Source organism: Zosterops lateralis (assembly GCF_965231275.1).
Source record: "Zosterops lateralis genome assembly, chromosome: 15".
NCBI lineage: Eukaryota > Metazoa > Chordata > Aves > Passeriformes > Zosteropidae > Zosterops > Zosterops lateralis.
In genome coordinates, this window is record NC_139775.1 from 5,838,734 (window position 1) to 5,852,037 (window position 13,304).

The following is a 13,304-nucleotide window of genomic DNA, read 5'->3' on the forward strand; positions in this document are numbered from 1 at the left end:
AATAACCACGTATTGTTTACCTCAAAGTTGCTCTCATCAAAAAACTAGTGTTAAACTCCATTTCAAAAGAGATATAGTCCATACCTTACAAGGTCAACAGGATGGTTTTCCTTGGACAGTAATTCATACAGATATAAAGCCTGAAAATAAACCACCATAATTAAAGGTAACTTTAGTTAATCCAGTTGTAAGAGACAGTAACTACTGCAAGGTTTTTGTACTCTGAGCTCTCCTATGTACTCTAAAGGTACTTCTATGGCCCAGCTTGAGCAACCAAAAGATTTGGGATCCAGTTTGGCTGAAGTTTTTCTTCACAAGACAAGCCATCACTGACTGGCATTATGGGATGATGTCAAACCTGTACAGAGCCCACAACCACTGAAAAACTTAGGGCTGAAGTGAGCTCTGGAGATCATCTGATCCAACCTTTCATCTCCCTAAAAAGAATCAAAACTCTTTACATGCAAGTGTCTAATATGCAGTACTGGAAAGAGAAAATTTACATGACAGAAAACTGGGGGCTTAAACTCAGCATATTAATGCTTCCTTTTCCATAGCATTGTCTCCTAGTGCTGCTGGGCTCTAAATGCCCTTTGGTGTTTATGTTGAGATATAATTGGGGCAGTTCCTTCCTTTTACCTTTGTTCCTTGAACACAAATATATTACACCACTTTTCCAATTCTCCCATCACAATAAATTGCAGTGGAATGGGAACTGCATAACAGTTTTTACCTGGCTGCTTCTCAGTTCTTTTTCTTTCAGCATTGAAGAATTAAATCCAGTTTGCTTCCATAAACCAGAAAGAGAGACTTCTTTAAAGAAAGCTCCTTGTATATCTTTGACTGATGAAGAAAAATCTCCAGATGCAGCTATCTAAAAAGAGGAACACAGAAATACATGGCATTTCTGAACTGATGCTTAGATTTACAGGATTTGCCCTTCTTTCTACTCTGTGTAATATTTCTCTTAAGAGGATAAAGGAAAAACACAACGGTATTAAAAACACAATGGAAATAAGCAAGACAGAGCCTTCAAAATAACCATTGAGCTAAAGAATACATCTTGGTTCAATTCATACTCTACATTTCTGGTTACTGTGCTCTTGTGCAGAGAGAACCTGCCACACACAGGAGTTTATAATCACCTTCCTGAGGATGCCCTGCTGCTGTGCAGGAGATAAGTCAGACAAATACTGGGACGTTGTGCCTTGAATGATCTGAGCCAGCTCCCTGGGGTTCATGCTGTGCAGTGACCGGGTGCCAATTCCTGTCACCAAGGCGCCCAATTGGCTCACGTTATAAAATGATAAAACCTGCAAGGAGAACAGCACAAGCAAACAGGAAGTTTTCTTGAGAACAGCAGATACATTTCAAAGCAAAAAGTCAATAAATAAAGCAAAACCATTCTCGTTAAATACTTAATACATTTCTTGCCTGAGAATGCATTTTCTGTGTCTGTCCATGGAACAATGCCTGAAGTTTCTCAGAAGCTCCTTTTTCTGAAACTTTCCAGGAACTGATTCCTTGCATTATAGTATATTTGAATATACAGCATGGGATCTCTGATAATGCAAATTCTGCTTAGGGCAGTGACACAGACAAAATAATATATACAACTGCCAAATCCAAATATTCATTCTCTCTATTACTGGAGAATTACTTTGAGATGTACAATCTTGGATGCTTTTATTTTATTTAAACACACTTTTCAGGCCACTAACTAAATAGAATTCTTGTACTAAACTTTTCCAAATCTACAGTTATTGTTGAGAAGAAGCCATTTCACTTTTAAAAACAGAAGGTAGGAAAGCTGTTATCAGAGGTACCTTTTCATAAGAGAGATATTTACTGGATAAAATCATAACTTGACTCTTTGCCCACCCAGAGACTTGGTTTAATGTTACAACAGCATTATGCACTGCTTCAGGTGACAGAGATTCCAGCTGACTCGAAGTTAGTCCAACCACAGCATCTGACAGAGATCCAAGGGTTTCGTTCAATGTCTGGTTTTGCATGGCAATGTTCAGGAGTTGAGATTTGAGCTAAATCAAAGAGAAAGAGCAGATTGGAAATAAAAATCTGCCAAGAACCAATTTCCATTACCACTCAAAACATGAACTGGAATCTCTGGAATAGGCATTGGCAAATATTCACACACTTCATAAAATTTCAAAAATAGAACCACAGTTGTGAAAGGAATATGGAACAGGAATATGAAACAGAAGGAGAAAAGAATGAGCACCCAAAATTGGTTTCTATTCTTTGCATTCCCAAGAGCTAATTCTCTTATTTCTTAAGTCCCAATAATTTTTCACTCATTTCTTTCCCTATTTAAGAAGAACATCCCTCCTCCTCTGTTCACAGGATTATGATAGGCAAGAAGAACAAGTGTTGTACACACACCTCATGAACCTTGGCCTGGAAACCTCTCAGTTGATTGCATTTAATCATTTGATGAAGCAGAGCCCGGGCCACAGCTGCATCCATCTGTTCCAGGTCATCATAAAAGCAAACCAACAAACCCAGCCTATAGAACAGAAATATATTAGCTCCCTCCTGACATAAAAAGTGTCACTGTTGGAAAACAGAAACACAGCTTGGTACCCTCTCCTTGTGATCACAGCTTGAGCCATTTCTGTCTGTCAAGAGTGCAGTCTTTAAAGACCGGCAGTAATGGGGATATGAGAAGATGCACTGGCCTTTGTATTCAGCTGAATTCTGCCTGGATTGCTTGTGCTTGAGAATTTACCTGTCCTGGTTCCATTTGTCCATGGCTGGATTGTCCCAGTTAATGACTCTGCTTCCCTCGAGGGCTATTACTAAGTCTCTAGAAGTGGCTTGCTGAGTTCTTATCTTGTTTGATTGGATGTTTTGAACTCTAAGTCCTGCTTGGATTTCATAGGCAACGCAACCCATTTGTGTTTCAGAGCAGCAGCTGGGGCATGACACGGCCTCTTTATCATTTTAGGATTAAACAAAGCCTGTTGTATTTCACATCAAACACAAGACAGGCTGATGGATGGAGACATGTCCAGTTCAACACTGGTTAGGAGAAAGCACACTGAGGCTCACTGCCCAGTTGTGCCAGCACAGCAGTTTGCAAGGCAAGGTTTTGAACTGAGCTCATTTTTCTTCACGGTTCCCATGCTGTAATATTTAAGTCAACATTTCCATTAACCTCTGGAGTCCCACCATGGGGAAGTGCCTGTCGTAGGTGTCCTTCTGGCTTAGATCTCCTGCTTACTTACTGCCTTTACCTGCAGCCCTGCAAAGAAAGAGCTCTGAATTGTACATCACTATGTCTGGACTTTGAACTCTGTAGTGTTGGGGATGACTTGGTTTGTAGGAAACCTAAGTCAATTCTCTGTCCCTGTAGACTCTCAGATTTTGCTTTCATAATTTACACAGAACAAGAATCTCAAAGATATGGCCAAAGCCCAGCTTTCCTGCTACAGTCCCTGTTTTTTTGCAGTTCAGTGAGACAGGCCCAGCCAGAGTCTAGGCAGTAATGTCCAGATGTGAATCAAATCATCAGTGGATAATGCTGCAGCACTACCACAAACTCAGTCAAATTCTGCAGCATAGAAAGGCTTTTAGTTCCTCCAGTCCCTCAACAACAAACTGCCAGCGACCTAACAAAACACTGCTTCAGCAGCACATCTGAATTCATGGAAGATCATCAAACCAGCATACAAATCAAAGAAACATCTATAAGAGCATTCTTATAACAAATAATTACATTTTTATGCATTATTGCATAGCCATGAAAAGCTCTTCCTCTCCTTTGGGATCAGCAGAAATGAATAACGCTACTTCTTAAAAGTAAAAGTGCATTTAAATCAACAGTATGGTTAAAATGAGTAACATAAACTAAGTGTGTTGTAAAAATGGAATATATTAAGGATTATGGAGCATGACATTTCTCTCATCTGGGAGAATGTGGCAGCTCTTGTGAGTGACAAAATCATTTTTAAGATTTCTGACATTGAAATTTAGAGTGTGGGCATAACTCTTCTCTCGCTTACTCCTCCAACAATGAGCAATGCTTCATGGAAGTCAGCGAGCTGCACTGCAGCAATGACAGGAGCTCTGAAGCCATAAAGTATATTCTCCATTAGTTTAAAACTCCAAGGTATCCCCCAAGGAGACCACGAATAATTTCAGACAGCATTGTCTGGGGACGAAATGCATCCATTGATATGACAGTGTAAATGTAAATGTGGAGTGCAGAGCTTTCTCACACTTGCTGCAGTTTATTTTGGTTTTTTATTATTGTTAAAGTTAGTTCAGTGCAGATTTGACAGCCCTGAAAATTTAGTTTCCTGCTTACATGCCTAACATTCAAACGTATTTAAGTATGGCCCATCTCTACCCCGCAGGACAAAGAGGACAGCAGGGCAAGTTTTACACTGCTTCACTTTGTGCCTTCTCTGGTGACACCCGTGTCAATTTAAACCCACTTGCAGTCCTGGCTGGCAGGAGTTGAGATTTCCTCCTTCAATCCTAACTGTTACATGATTTCCACCAAACACCTCCGTGTTCTGTGATTCAAGCAGCCCAGACAGCTCATGCCCTGGCTGTCCCAGTTTATTTTATTGCTCTGCAATGTAGTGGAGCTCTGCCTGGGTCCCCCAGATACTGCTGTAGACTTCCTATGAATGCTACAAGCACCTCCTCACTGTGGAGCAGGAGACAAAGCATTAGTTAATTAGGCACACCTTCGAAAATTCATAAAGTAGCAACTCTTCACTGCTGCTAAACAGGGCTGGATTTCAGCCTCGATTTTTCTGCTGGAATGAAAAAGCTGTGCCACGCTATCAATTTCCATTTTCTCCTTAGTTAGTTGTTCCATCCAGACATAGCCATAAAGGAAAAAGCAAAGCAGCCTTGCCTGTAGATGGTTGAAGTGTTCCTCATGTCAAATCCTGACAAGTTGATCCTTTCCAGGAGGGCCTGTGCAAGCTCTGGTGTGATATCATACACCATGTCCAACTGCTTTGTTGCGTTGTCATAGCTAATGAACAGTCTGATCTGACCAGCATAAACAAAACCACACATCAGCACTGGCAGACAATGAATCCTATAAAGTGTGTGTCTGACACTCCAAATTAATTGAGCCTGTTCATGTTATAGAGAAAGCAATAAGATTTGGATTAACCAGTATTTCTGAAGGCAGAGCGGTGTGAGGGATATGAGTGATTCTCTGCCAAAATGTCGTATAATTTGAGTCTTCAATCATTGATTCCTTTCAGTAGAAGTCACAGAAGTTTGATACAGATAAATAATTACATATTAATGACAGGCACTTTAAAATTAAAAATATAGAATTTTGTAAACAATAAATTTATATTTTCCCTCTATATTTTCTCTTTATGTTTAATTAATTAAAATATACAAAGTTATTTTTCATGTCTAGTTTTTCATTCGTGTTCATATCATTTGTAGCTGACATCACTTGGCAAAAATATAACCAACCACACTTTGTTACTTACTTCATTGAGACTAATTTTCAGAATTTCTTCGAATGGGAGATGGACCATGTATCTTCCCAAAATCCATAAGCTTTCTGCACTGACCCAAGAAGTTGATTCATTGAGCTCTGTTTTGTACAAATAAATACTGACTACAGTGTTAAGAAAGTAATTACTTTTCAAATATATTTTACCCAGTATATTGCTATTGGTAAATAATTAAAAATCTGCAAATCAGAAAAATCCTTAGCAGAAAGAGTCAGATTCCCTCCATTTGCTACATTTTAGCATCACACTTTTATGAGTCCATATTTTTTTTAATGAAAATTAAATAGTGTTTCAAGTGTCTCAAATTTTCTCATATAAAAACAATTAATGTTTTATGTTGTTGAAATAGAGAATGGATAAAGTGTGGGACAGGAAAAATTTACTCAAAAGTATTAAATATGGAGCAGCGTTTTTAAAATTCACTTTTCCTAATCAATTGCATTATTTAAGAACATCAGGAAGATATGATACTTCATATATTTTATATACTGTTATTGATTATGCCACTTACTTCAGCAATATGGAATAGCAATAATGGAGAAAATGAAAAACTGTTCAAATACCTACATGGAAATAGGCTGACAAAAACACAAACCACTGCATAACAGCTAAAAAATGGCATTCATTTAGTAACATTCTCCCAAGGCTTGAAAATGAAATCAAGATCCAAATATCCCTGAGAAAAAATGTATTTATGGACTCCATGGGTACCCTGAGCCACAAAGACTGTTTCCTCCAGGGTGCTGTCATTTGGATGGCTCAGTGTGTGACACCTCTGAACACATTCCTCAGCAGTGCTGATACTCACAACTCTGTTAAAATAAAATCATCAGTGCACTTTGAAGAGTTTCCTGTGTCTGGAAAAAAAAAAGCTTGCATCTATCAGAAGCTGAAGGACTCCATTAAGTGATTTTTTTTGAAAACACAGATTTAAGCTCCTTAACTGAGACAAGATGATGATCCCAGCAGACCTGTCAGGCCTGCATTTTTAAAGTGATATTACCTCCCATTACCCAGAGTATTACAAAAGTTGAAAGACATGACAGCTAAAGACAAACCAGAACTATTTCAGGATGTTGACTGTGGCCTTTAGCAGAACAGACTTGCAGTTACCAGCCATGGCAGCTGTGATCCCCAAAAACTGATCCCTATCCCAGGTGGTCCCAGTGCTACCCACATATAAAGTGAATAAATCACCCTCCTGCAGGACTGTTCTTGCACTCTGCTGTGGCCTGGGGAGTGCAGATAAACATGAGGGAACTTTAGACTTCCAGTCTGAGTGTGCCTGCCCAGGGCTAATGGTTCACACTGTCACAGCCAGCTGGGAGTCAGCCCAAACTTGATGCCCCGGGGGTGGATTCACCACATCTGTGCTGCTTTTGGCATGTGAAACAGCAGCCAGGGAGGAAAAAGAGGCACAGAAACTCCGAGTCCCTCCCAGGCAGGGTGATCTTCCACAAATCGAGGGTTCACCAATGCTTCAGACACAACCCAAGATGATGCTGAGGGATTTCCCCAGGACTGCTAAGTAGCACCAGGCAAATTCTGCATCTTTGCTTCCCCTGCAATGCACTGGAACTAACATCACCTCACATCAGTAGCATGAACCCCCTCTCTACAATTTACTGGTTTACTTTGATATTTTGAAAAGACAGGAGACCCAGGAGGTGAATTTAGCTCCACTGAAGCAAGTGGACATTGAACCTTTAATTTCAAGGGAGAGAGGAAGAACACACACATTTGTAAGGTGTAAATGCTCCCAGGACGGCTGTGCTGGGATGTTCAGTGAAGCCACTGGCTCAGATGGTTCAGTGCCCTGCACAGCCCCCTTGTGGAGCCCATCCTGCCTGTCCCAGCTATGGAACAGCTGTTTCAGGCACATTAACCAGGCAAACAGATGTGCAAAAATGCATCCAATCAGGATTAATTAATCCTGGTTTTATCTTGTCCCTTTGCTGATTGAGTTGGTGCCACGTGCTTGCACAACACCCTGCATTTCTTTTGTGTTTTTAACCAGTGCAGTGGATAATGTATCCTGAGCCAGAGCTGTTTTTCTGGTCTGAACAGGAGTTCAGAAGAGAACAACACGCCTTGGCAGGACACCTGGCCACTGTATCCTATTTCATACTAAGAAACAGGACAGAGAGAAAAGACTGGAGTACTAGAAAAAGACTTTGTGTACTGCTCAGTGCCGAACAGAGGAGGAGTCCATTGGTTGGACTTGATGATCCTGGAGGTCTTTTCCAGCCTTTACAATAGCATGGTTCTACTCTATGAGTTCAAGCATCTTTGGAGAACTATTTGTCATGAGCAACAAACACATTATATTTACTGTGTTCTGCACAAAAGGTATTCCAGACTCTTACACAGACCTGTGTTAACTGGGGAAACAATTCAATACAATGGACAGGCCTTTTGCTGAGTGCTTTTCTCTTATGATAAGCAAGAAGAAAACACTTTGTAACATACCACTCATGTTGTAAGGTTTCTGTAGAATCTGCTTCATCCAGCCATAGAGAGCTCTCTGAGTGCTTGCTGAGGTTCTGTCATAGAGGTCCTTGAATAATGATGATCTAAGTGATACATGGGCATATTAGTTCACTAGATACTTGATTTTAATGACACATAGACAAATGATTGTAGAAACAGCATTCCTTACATATAAGCAGAAAGCTGTATCTGGAAAACACACTGAGACCATATAGCAACCTCTTTTAAAATAGCCAGTAAATCAAACATAGTATTAATTGTGTCTGAAAAATGAATGGCTTACAAGTTTCTGAAAGCATCCTCCGGCAGAAGGTTTGGGAGACTCCCAACCACATCAGGCTGGAGATAGTTCACAGCTGACACACAGAGAACCTGACTCAGGATATCCACACAGTCCAGGGCACTCAGAGTCAGGAAGCATCTATCCAGTGTTACAAGGAACAAGGTCCTGTTTACTCCTGGGCTTTGAAAAATTCTCTCTCTAGTCTTGCCCCAGTCAAGAATAATATTTCCCATTTCCTGCAAGCAACAAAGTGTTAAATTAACATCTCTGATTAATTCAATATATTGCTCACTTTGAGGCCTGACAGAAAGCATTCTACAAAGAATAAGATGCTGTTCTCGTGAAAAACAGCTGCAAAGTACTGGTTATTTGCATTACTTCACATAATTCCTTTCTGGCATTAGGTAGAGACTAGCTTGAATTTTTTTACAAAACTAAAATGAAACCCAGAAAGGTATTTCCAATGGCTGGTTAACAAAATTAATAATTTCATCTTCTTTAGCCATCTTGGCCTCTTTACAGCCACCAACAAGAAGATTCTCCCTGAGAGTAATTGGCCCTACCTACCTTAGGTTTTACTGCAGGAGGTTGAACTCTTCTCTGGAGATGAGTTTCTCTCTACTGAGTACAAGGAAAATTACTGACTCGGACTTGCAGCAGGTTTTTGACAGTAAGAGTTAAGTGAACTATATCTAACCTAAGAGGAGAGGGAGTCCTGGAATCCAATCCAAGCCACGTAAGCAACTGCAGGCCCTGCACTGTGAGCCCCCCAGGCTGCCCCTTTCCATTTATCTAAACCACTGAGAGCAGCTTTTCCTTTTCACAAGTGGAAACTCACGAGATGCTCCTTTTTGCTGTTGAAGAGGTACTTCATTGCCGTTTGGAACTGCTGCTGATCAAGCTGTTGCAATTCAGACAGTAGTTGCCTGGGCTGGTATAAAAGGTTCTTCAGGTAACTTTTTATGGACATCTAAGTACAGAAAAATATATGTAATATATATAAAACTCATACTATTGTACTTTTACTCCCTGAAAATCTGTACTCAAGGAGAACTAAGTGCTTAGCTCTGCATTGTCTGTGCTGGCAATGATCAAAATAACTATTCTCCACACAAACTGAAAACAAAAATAATCTAAATGCGTTCTGAAAGACATTTTCAAATCCTATTCTTGGCTTCATGAACAAGTCCTCTCAAGGGAGCTTTTTAACAAAGATGCCTCAGTTTCTCATCTCATAAAACAAGAGTAATAAAGCTTTTATGCTTCACACAGCAGAGCTGTGAAAATGAAACTTTTAAAGAGCTAAAAATAAAGCCTAAAAAAAATCAGGTACCATGCGCATATTACTTTAAAAAGGGAAGGAAATGTGCAATTAGATGGGAGGAATAGTCTCTACCAGGTCATAAGCCAAAAATATTCTCTCTCACATCAAGCTGCATTACCAGTTAACAATCACATGCTTATTTTGAAAAATTGAAGGGGAAACATAACATTGGAACAGAAATAAATGTAAAGCTCATTAGCAGTAGACTGGTGTAAAATTCCTTCTATTTCCTGACAGAATTATTTCAGAATTGGTTCAGAATTTGAGTTGCAAATGTTCTTTGCTGCCTTTGCTTAACTTGCATTGCCACCACCAAATATTAACACAGCGCCTTTATGTCTCGGGGTTCAGCCTGCTGAGAGCCTCAGGCTGCCAATAAACCTGACAAAGGGAAGGGGCAGTGGCAGGAAAATGTAGGTGAGGATGAGCTGTGATAGCGACGCAGAGGTTGGGACAGGGTTCAAGCACTGTGCAGCTTCTGGGAATGCCTGAGGCTCAGGGATGGCACAGTTTACATTTCCCTGTTTCAGTGTGTGTAGGGACGAGGGAGGGGCTCAGGTTTGATCAGCTGGGTACAGCACCACTTAAAGCAGCTCATCACTAATCCTCAGAGCAGGAGGAGGAACAATAACTCCTTCCTGCATCACTTCCACATCGACAATTTACAAAACAAGCACTGAGAGGAGCTTTAAAAGGTGGAGGTATTTTATAGGATGCTCTGGAGCCTCATTCCACAAGGAGCAGTGTGAACTGCACCCAGTCAAAATCTGTGAGAAATCCATCATTTTCTGGGGAAACAGCATTTATATACATTTAACTCAGAAACAATGAGCACGAAAAATCCTGATTCCTCCTTTCCATCAGAGGAAAAGCAAAAAAGATTGTTATTATTATTTCTGCTTTGCATGCTCCCCCAATCTTCAGGGAAAAAGACAACCTATTCCAATTTCCTATGTAGCTGCTACACTGTAGATGAATTAATTACCTCCACCTAGCTTTGACTACAGAGATAGGTTGAGGCTTTTAAATTGCTTTTCAAACAAAATTTTTCATGCATCTTAAATGTCACAAACCTGGAGGCTGCTAAGAGTAAACATAACTTCCTGGGCATGAAAATATGCCATGACTTTTGTAAGCAGATCTGCTGTCCAGACATTAGAGCTGTGACAGAAAACAGGATAAAAAAATGCCAGTAAAATAATACAACAAGTTAAATAGCAGATTACAAGAGTAAAAAAGAAAAAGGGAAACAAAGAGTCATGCTAATACCATAATGAAGAAAGTATTCAGTTTTTTGCCTAGCCAGAGTAATAGCTGATCAGTTTAATACAATGAAAATACATGGTTCAATGGGGAATGGAATTAATTATTGTTTTTTCCATCTAATTCCACAACCACCCACAATAAACTCAATTTTCCAAGGTGTTGCCATTAGTACCATCTCCAAGGCATGTGCTTTCTGGTACCCCATTGTGCCTGTTCTGATCTGCCTGCCGACAGCACAGGGAGTAACTGCTGCCTTTCCTTCAGCAGAGTCATTCATTTCACTGTGACTTCCTTACAAAGCCACTGATTTTCTAAAAATATGTAGGAGTGGAATGGCCTTTGAGGCTTATGCTGCTCTTTCAGATTTGGACACAAATTAGCAAATAATTCAAAAGCCACCAGGAGCTGGAGGATGGGGGATGGAGTGAGACTGAAAGGAGATGGACAGAAAGGTGGACCTGCACCTAATTTCCATAAGAAGCCATTTGGACCCACGTGAGCAAAGCTAATTACCAAAACTTCTGAAAACTGCAGCAAGTATTTATTTTCAGCCTCATTGTACAATTTTTTTTTTCTTTTTCATGACAAACAGGTTTTTCCCTGTTAATAGGAAATAGTCCTCCCAGGAGACCTAAATCAAGTAATCATACGTGCCAATTTCATTCCATCCATAATCTTCCAGTTTCTGTAGAAATGAAACAGATCATATCTGAAGTGCAAGATAGTATTGAAAAATCAAGATGGGGAGAGTAATACATTACCTTTGAAAATAAAGTATATCTAGGAGGGCTGCACATGAAAAATGGAACATAAAAAGTTATGGTAAGATACTGAGTTTTAATTTATTTTAGAAGTGTAAGTGGGAACAACTGTGTACATTACCATTCAGATATTTCCCAGCTATTACTTCCTCCTAAGGAAAAATTACAAATATATGTAATAAATTATTTTTAGATTATAATATAAAATGTTAATAGAGAGATCAAATAAAAATACTAACCACAGCTTTGTGTAACAATGGAGGCAAATCTGTAAAAGATTATCCTGTTATTAGATATTAATTGAATGTATTATCAATTGTATTACACAAAAATATATTTATTGTATGCAGTGATTATACATATATAATTTATTTGCAAACATTTATTGCAGTTTTGATTAAATTTCTTTGCAGAACAGTAGGGGGGGAAAAGGCTATTCAATACTAATCAATCTTAGTGAAATTCTTTGCTGGAATAGCTCCATGAAGCCAAGAGAGCAGAGACCATGGTCCCAGTTACTAAACTAATTTATTACACACAGCTTTTACCATGCCACAAAATACACCCCTCAGACAGAAGTTCTGGTCTTACCTTCAGTGTTCTGACTGTGAGTTATCTCAGCATGATTCATTGATATCAATAAGAAACACATCTTCAAAAGTCTGGACATTTCTTCTGGTGTTTTTTAGAATAAAAAGATACTTGGATTGAAAAGGAAAACAGGAAAAACAGAGTCAAAAGGCAATATTCACCCCAAACTTTCATAGCTATAAATCAGAGATAGCCTACACTATGGAGTACAGATAGAGATCAGAACAATCCAAAGCTGCTTGCTCCCAAGTTCTTAATTTAGATATTTTTCTATGATAGAGATAACATTTTATGCAGACACAAGTCCACCAAGAGTGCGTGTGCAGCCAGATTTATCTCCCTATAGCAAGTGGCTCATTTAATTTTCTTCCTTGTAGCACCATTTATTTACCAAGTTACACTGAGCCTAAATATTACTTCAGTGCAGTTTTGTAAAAACAGACAAACAAATCCTTTCAAAATCAGATAAAAAAGAAGAAAAATTGAATGAAAAAGGAAATTATAAAGAAGCTTCACACAAACACTAAGCTTTTCCTAACTGGTCACACTGCCTGTAGTATCCCTGCATCGGTCTGAGACCTTCCATTTGCAGATCTCTGAAGTCAGGGGTGGGACAGCCTGGCCCTGGCCCTGTGTCCCTGCAGGGAGGGGGAAGGATTGCTCCCCTTCCCTGCTGTCGCGTTTGGCAAAAAGGGACAAAACGTCCTTACGCTCTTCTGAAGCAGAGGGAAAGTCACAACATTTGGGAAACAGACCATGTCACTTCACCTGGATGGATCAAAGCCGTGGTCTTTGTACTCACAAGTGTCCCATCAATGTTTCACGACCATCCTAGACACTGTTTGTGTGGAAAGATGTTTTGGTAGCTCTTGCTATCCCTGTGCCCTGTGCTAGGCAGCATAAAGTCACTGAAAGGTAAAATCTCTGGAAGGGCCATAATGGGATACCCAGAGCTTTTCACTAGGTTGTCACTGATTGCCACCAGAAAAAAAAAAAAAAAATGAGTCTCACAGTTGTCCAAAACAAAATTAATGTAATGCTCTCAGTCTAGTTCTTGAAGGACAAGGATA

At 39.6% G+C, this 13,304-nt stretch overlaps 1 protein-coding gene across 1 annotated transcript in view; it reads right to left on the reverse strand.

Annotated features, from left to right (window-relative positions):
* Nucleotides 1-12,313, reverse strand: part of OTOA (otoancorin) — a gene marked incomplete at both ends in the record, with an annotated part of 31,745 nt that extends 19,432 nt beyond the window's left edge. Inside the window, 15 exons of the mRNA XM_083872297.1 lie at nt 85-140; nt 734-874; nt 1,146-1,313; nt 1,827-2,042; nt 2,404-2,527; nt 4,892-5,031; nt 5,493-5,599; nt 7,989-8,092; nt 8,293-8,528; nt 9,131-9,262; nt 10,690-10,777; nt 11,644-11,671; nt 11,765-11,795; nt 11,883-11,911; nt 12,235-12,313. Of these exons, the coding sequence (XP_083728423.1) occupies nt 85-140; nt 734-874; nt 1,146-1,313; nt 1,827-2,042; nt 2,404-2,527; nt 4,892-5,031; nt 5,493-5,599; nt 7,989-8,092; nt 8,293-8,528; nt 9,131-9,262; nt 10,690-10,777; nt 11,644-11,671; nt 11,765-11,795; nt 11,883-11,911; nt 12,235-12,313 (1,679 nt within the window). The remainder of the gene's footprint in view (nt 1-84; nt 141-733; nt 875-1,145; nt 1,314-1,826; nt 2,043-2,403; nt 2,528-4,891; nt 5,032-5,492; nt 5,600-7,988; nt 8,093-8,292; nt 8,529-9,130; nt 9,263-10,689; nt 10,778-11,643; nt 11,672-11,764; nt 11,796-11,882; nt 11,912-12,234) is intronic.
* Nucleotides 12,314-13,304: the final 991 nt, after the last annotated feature.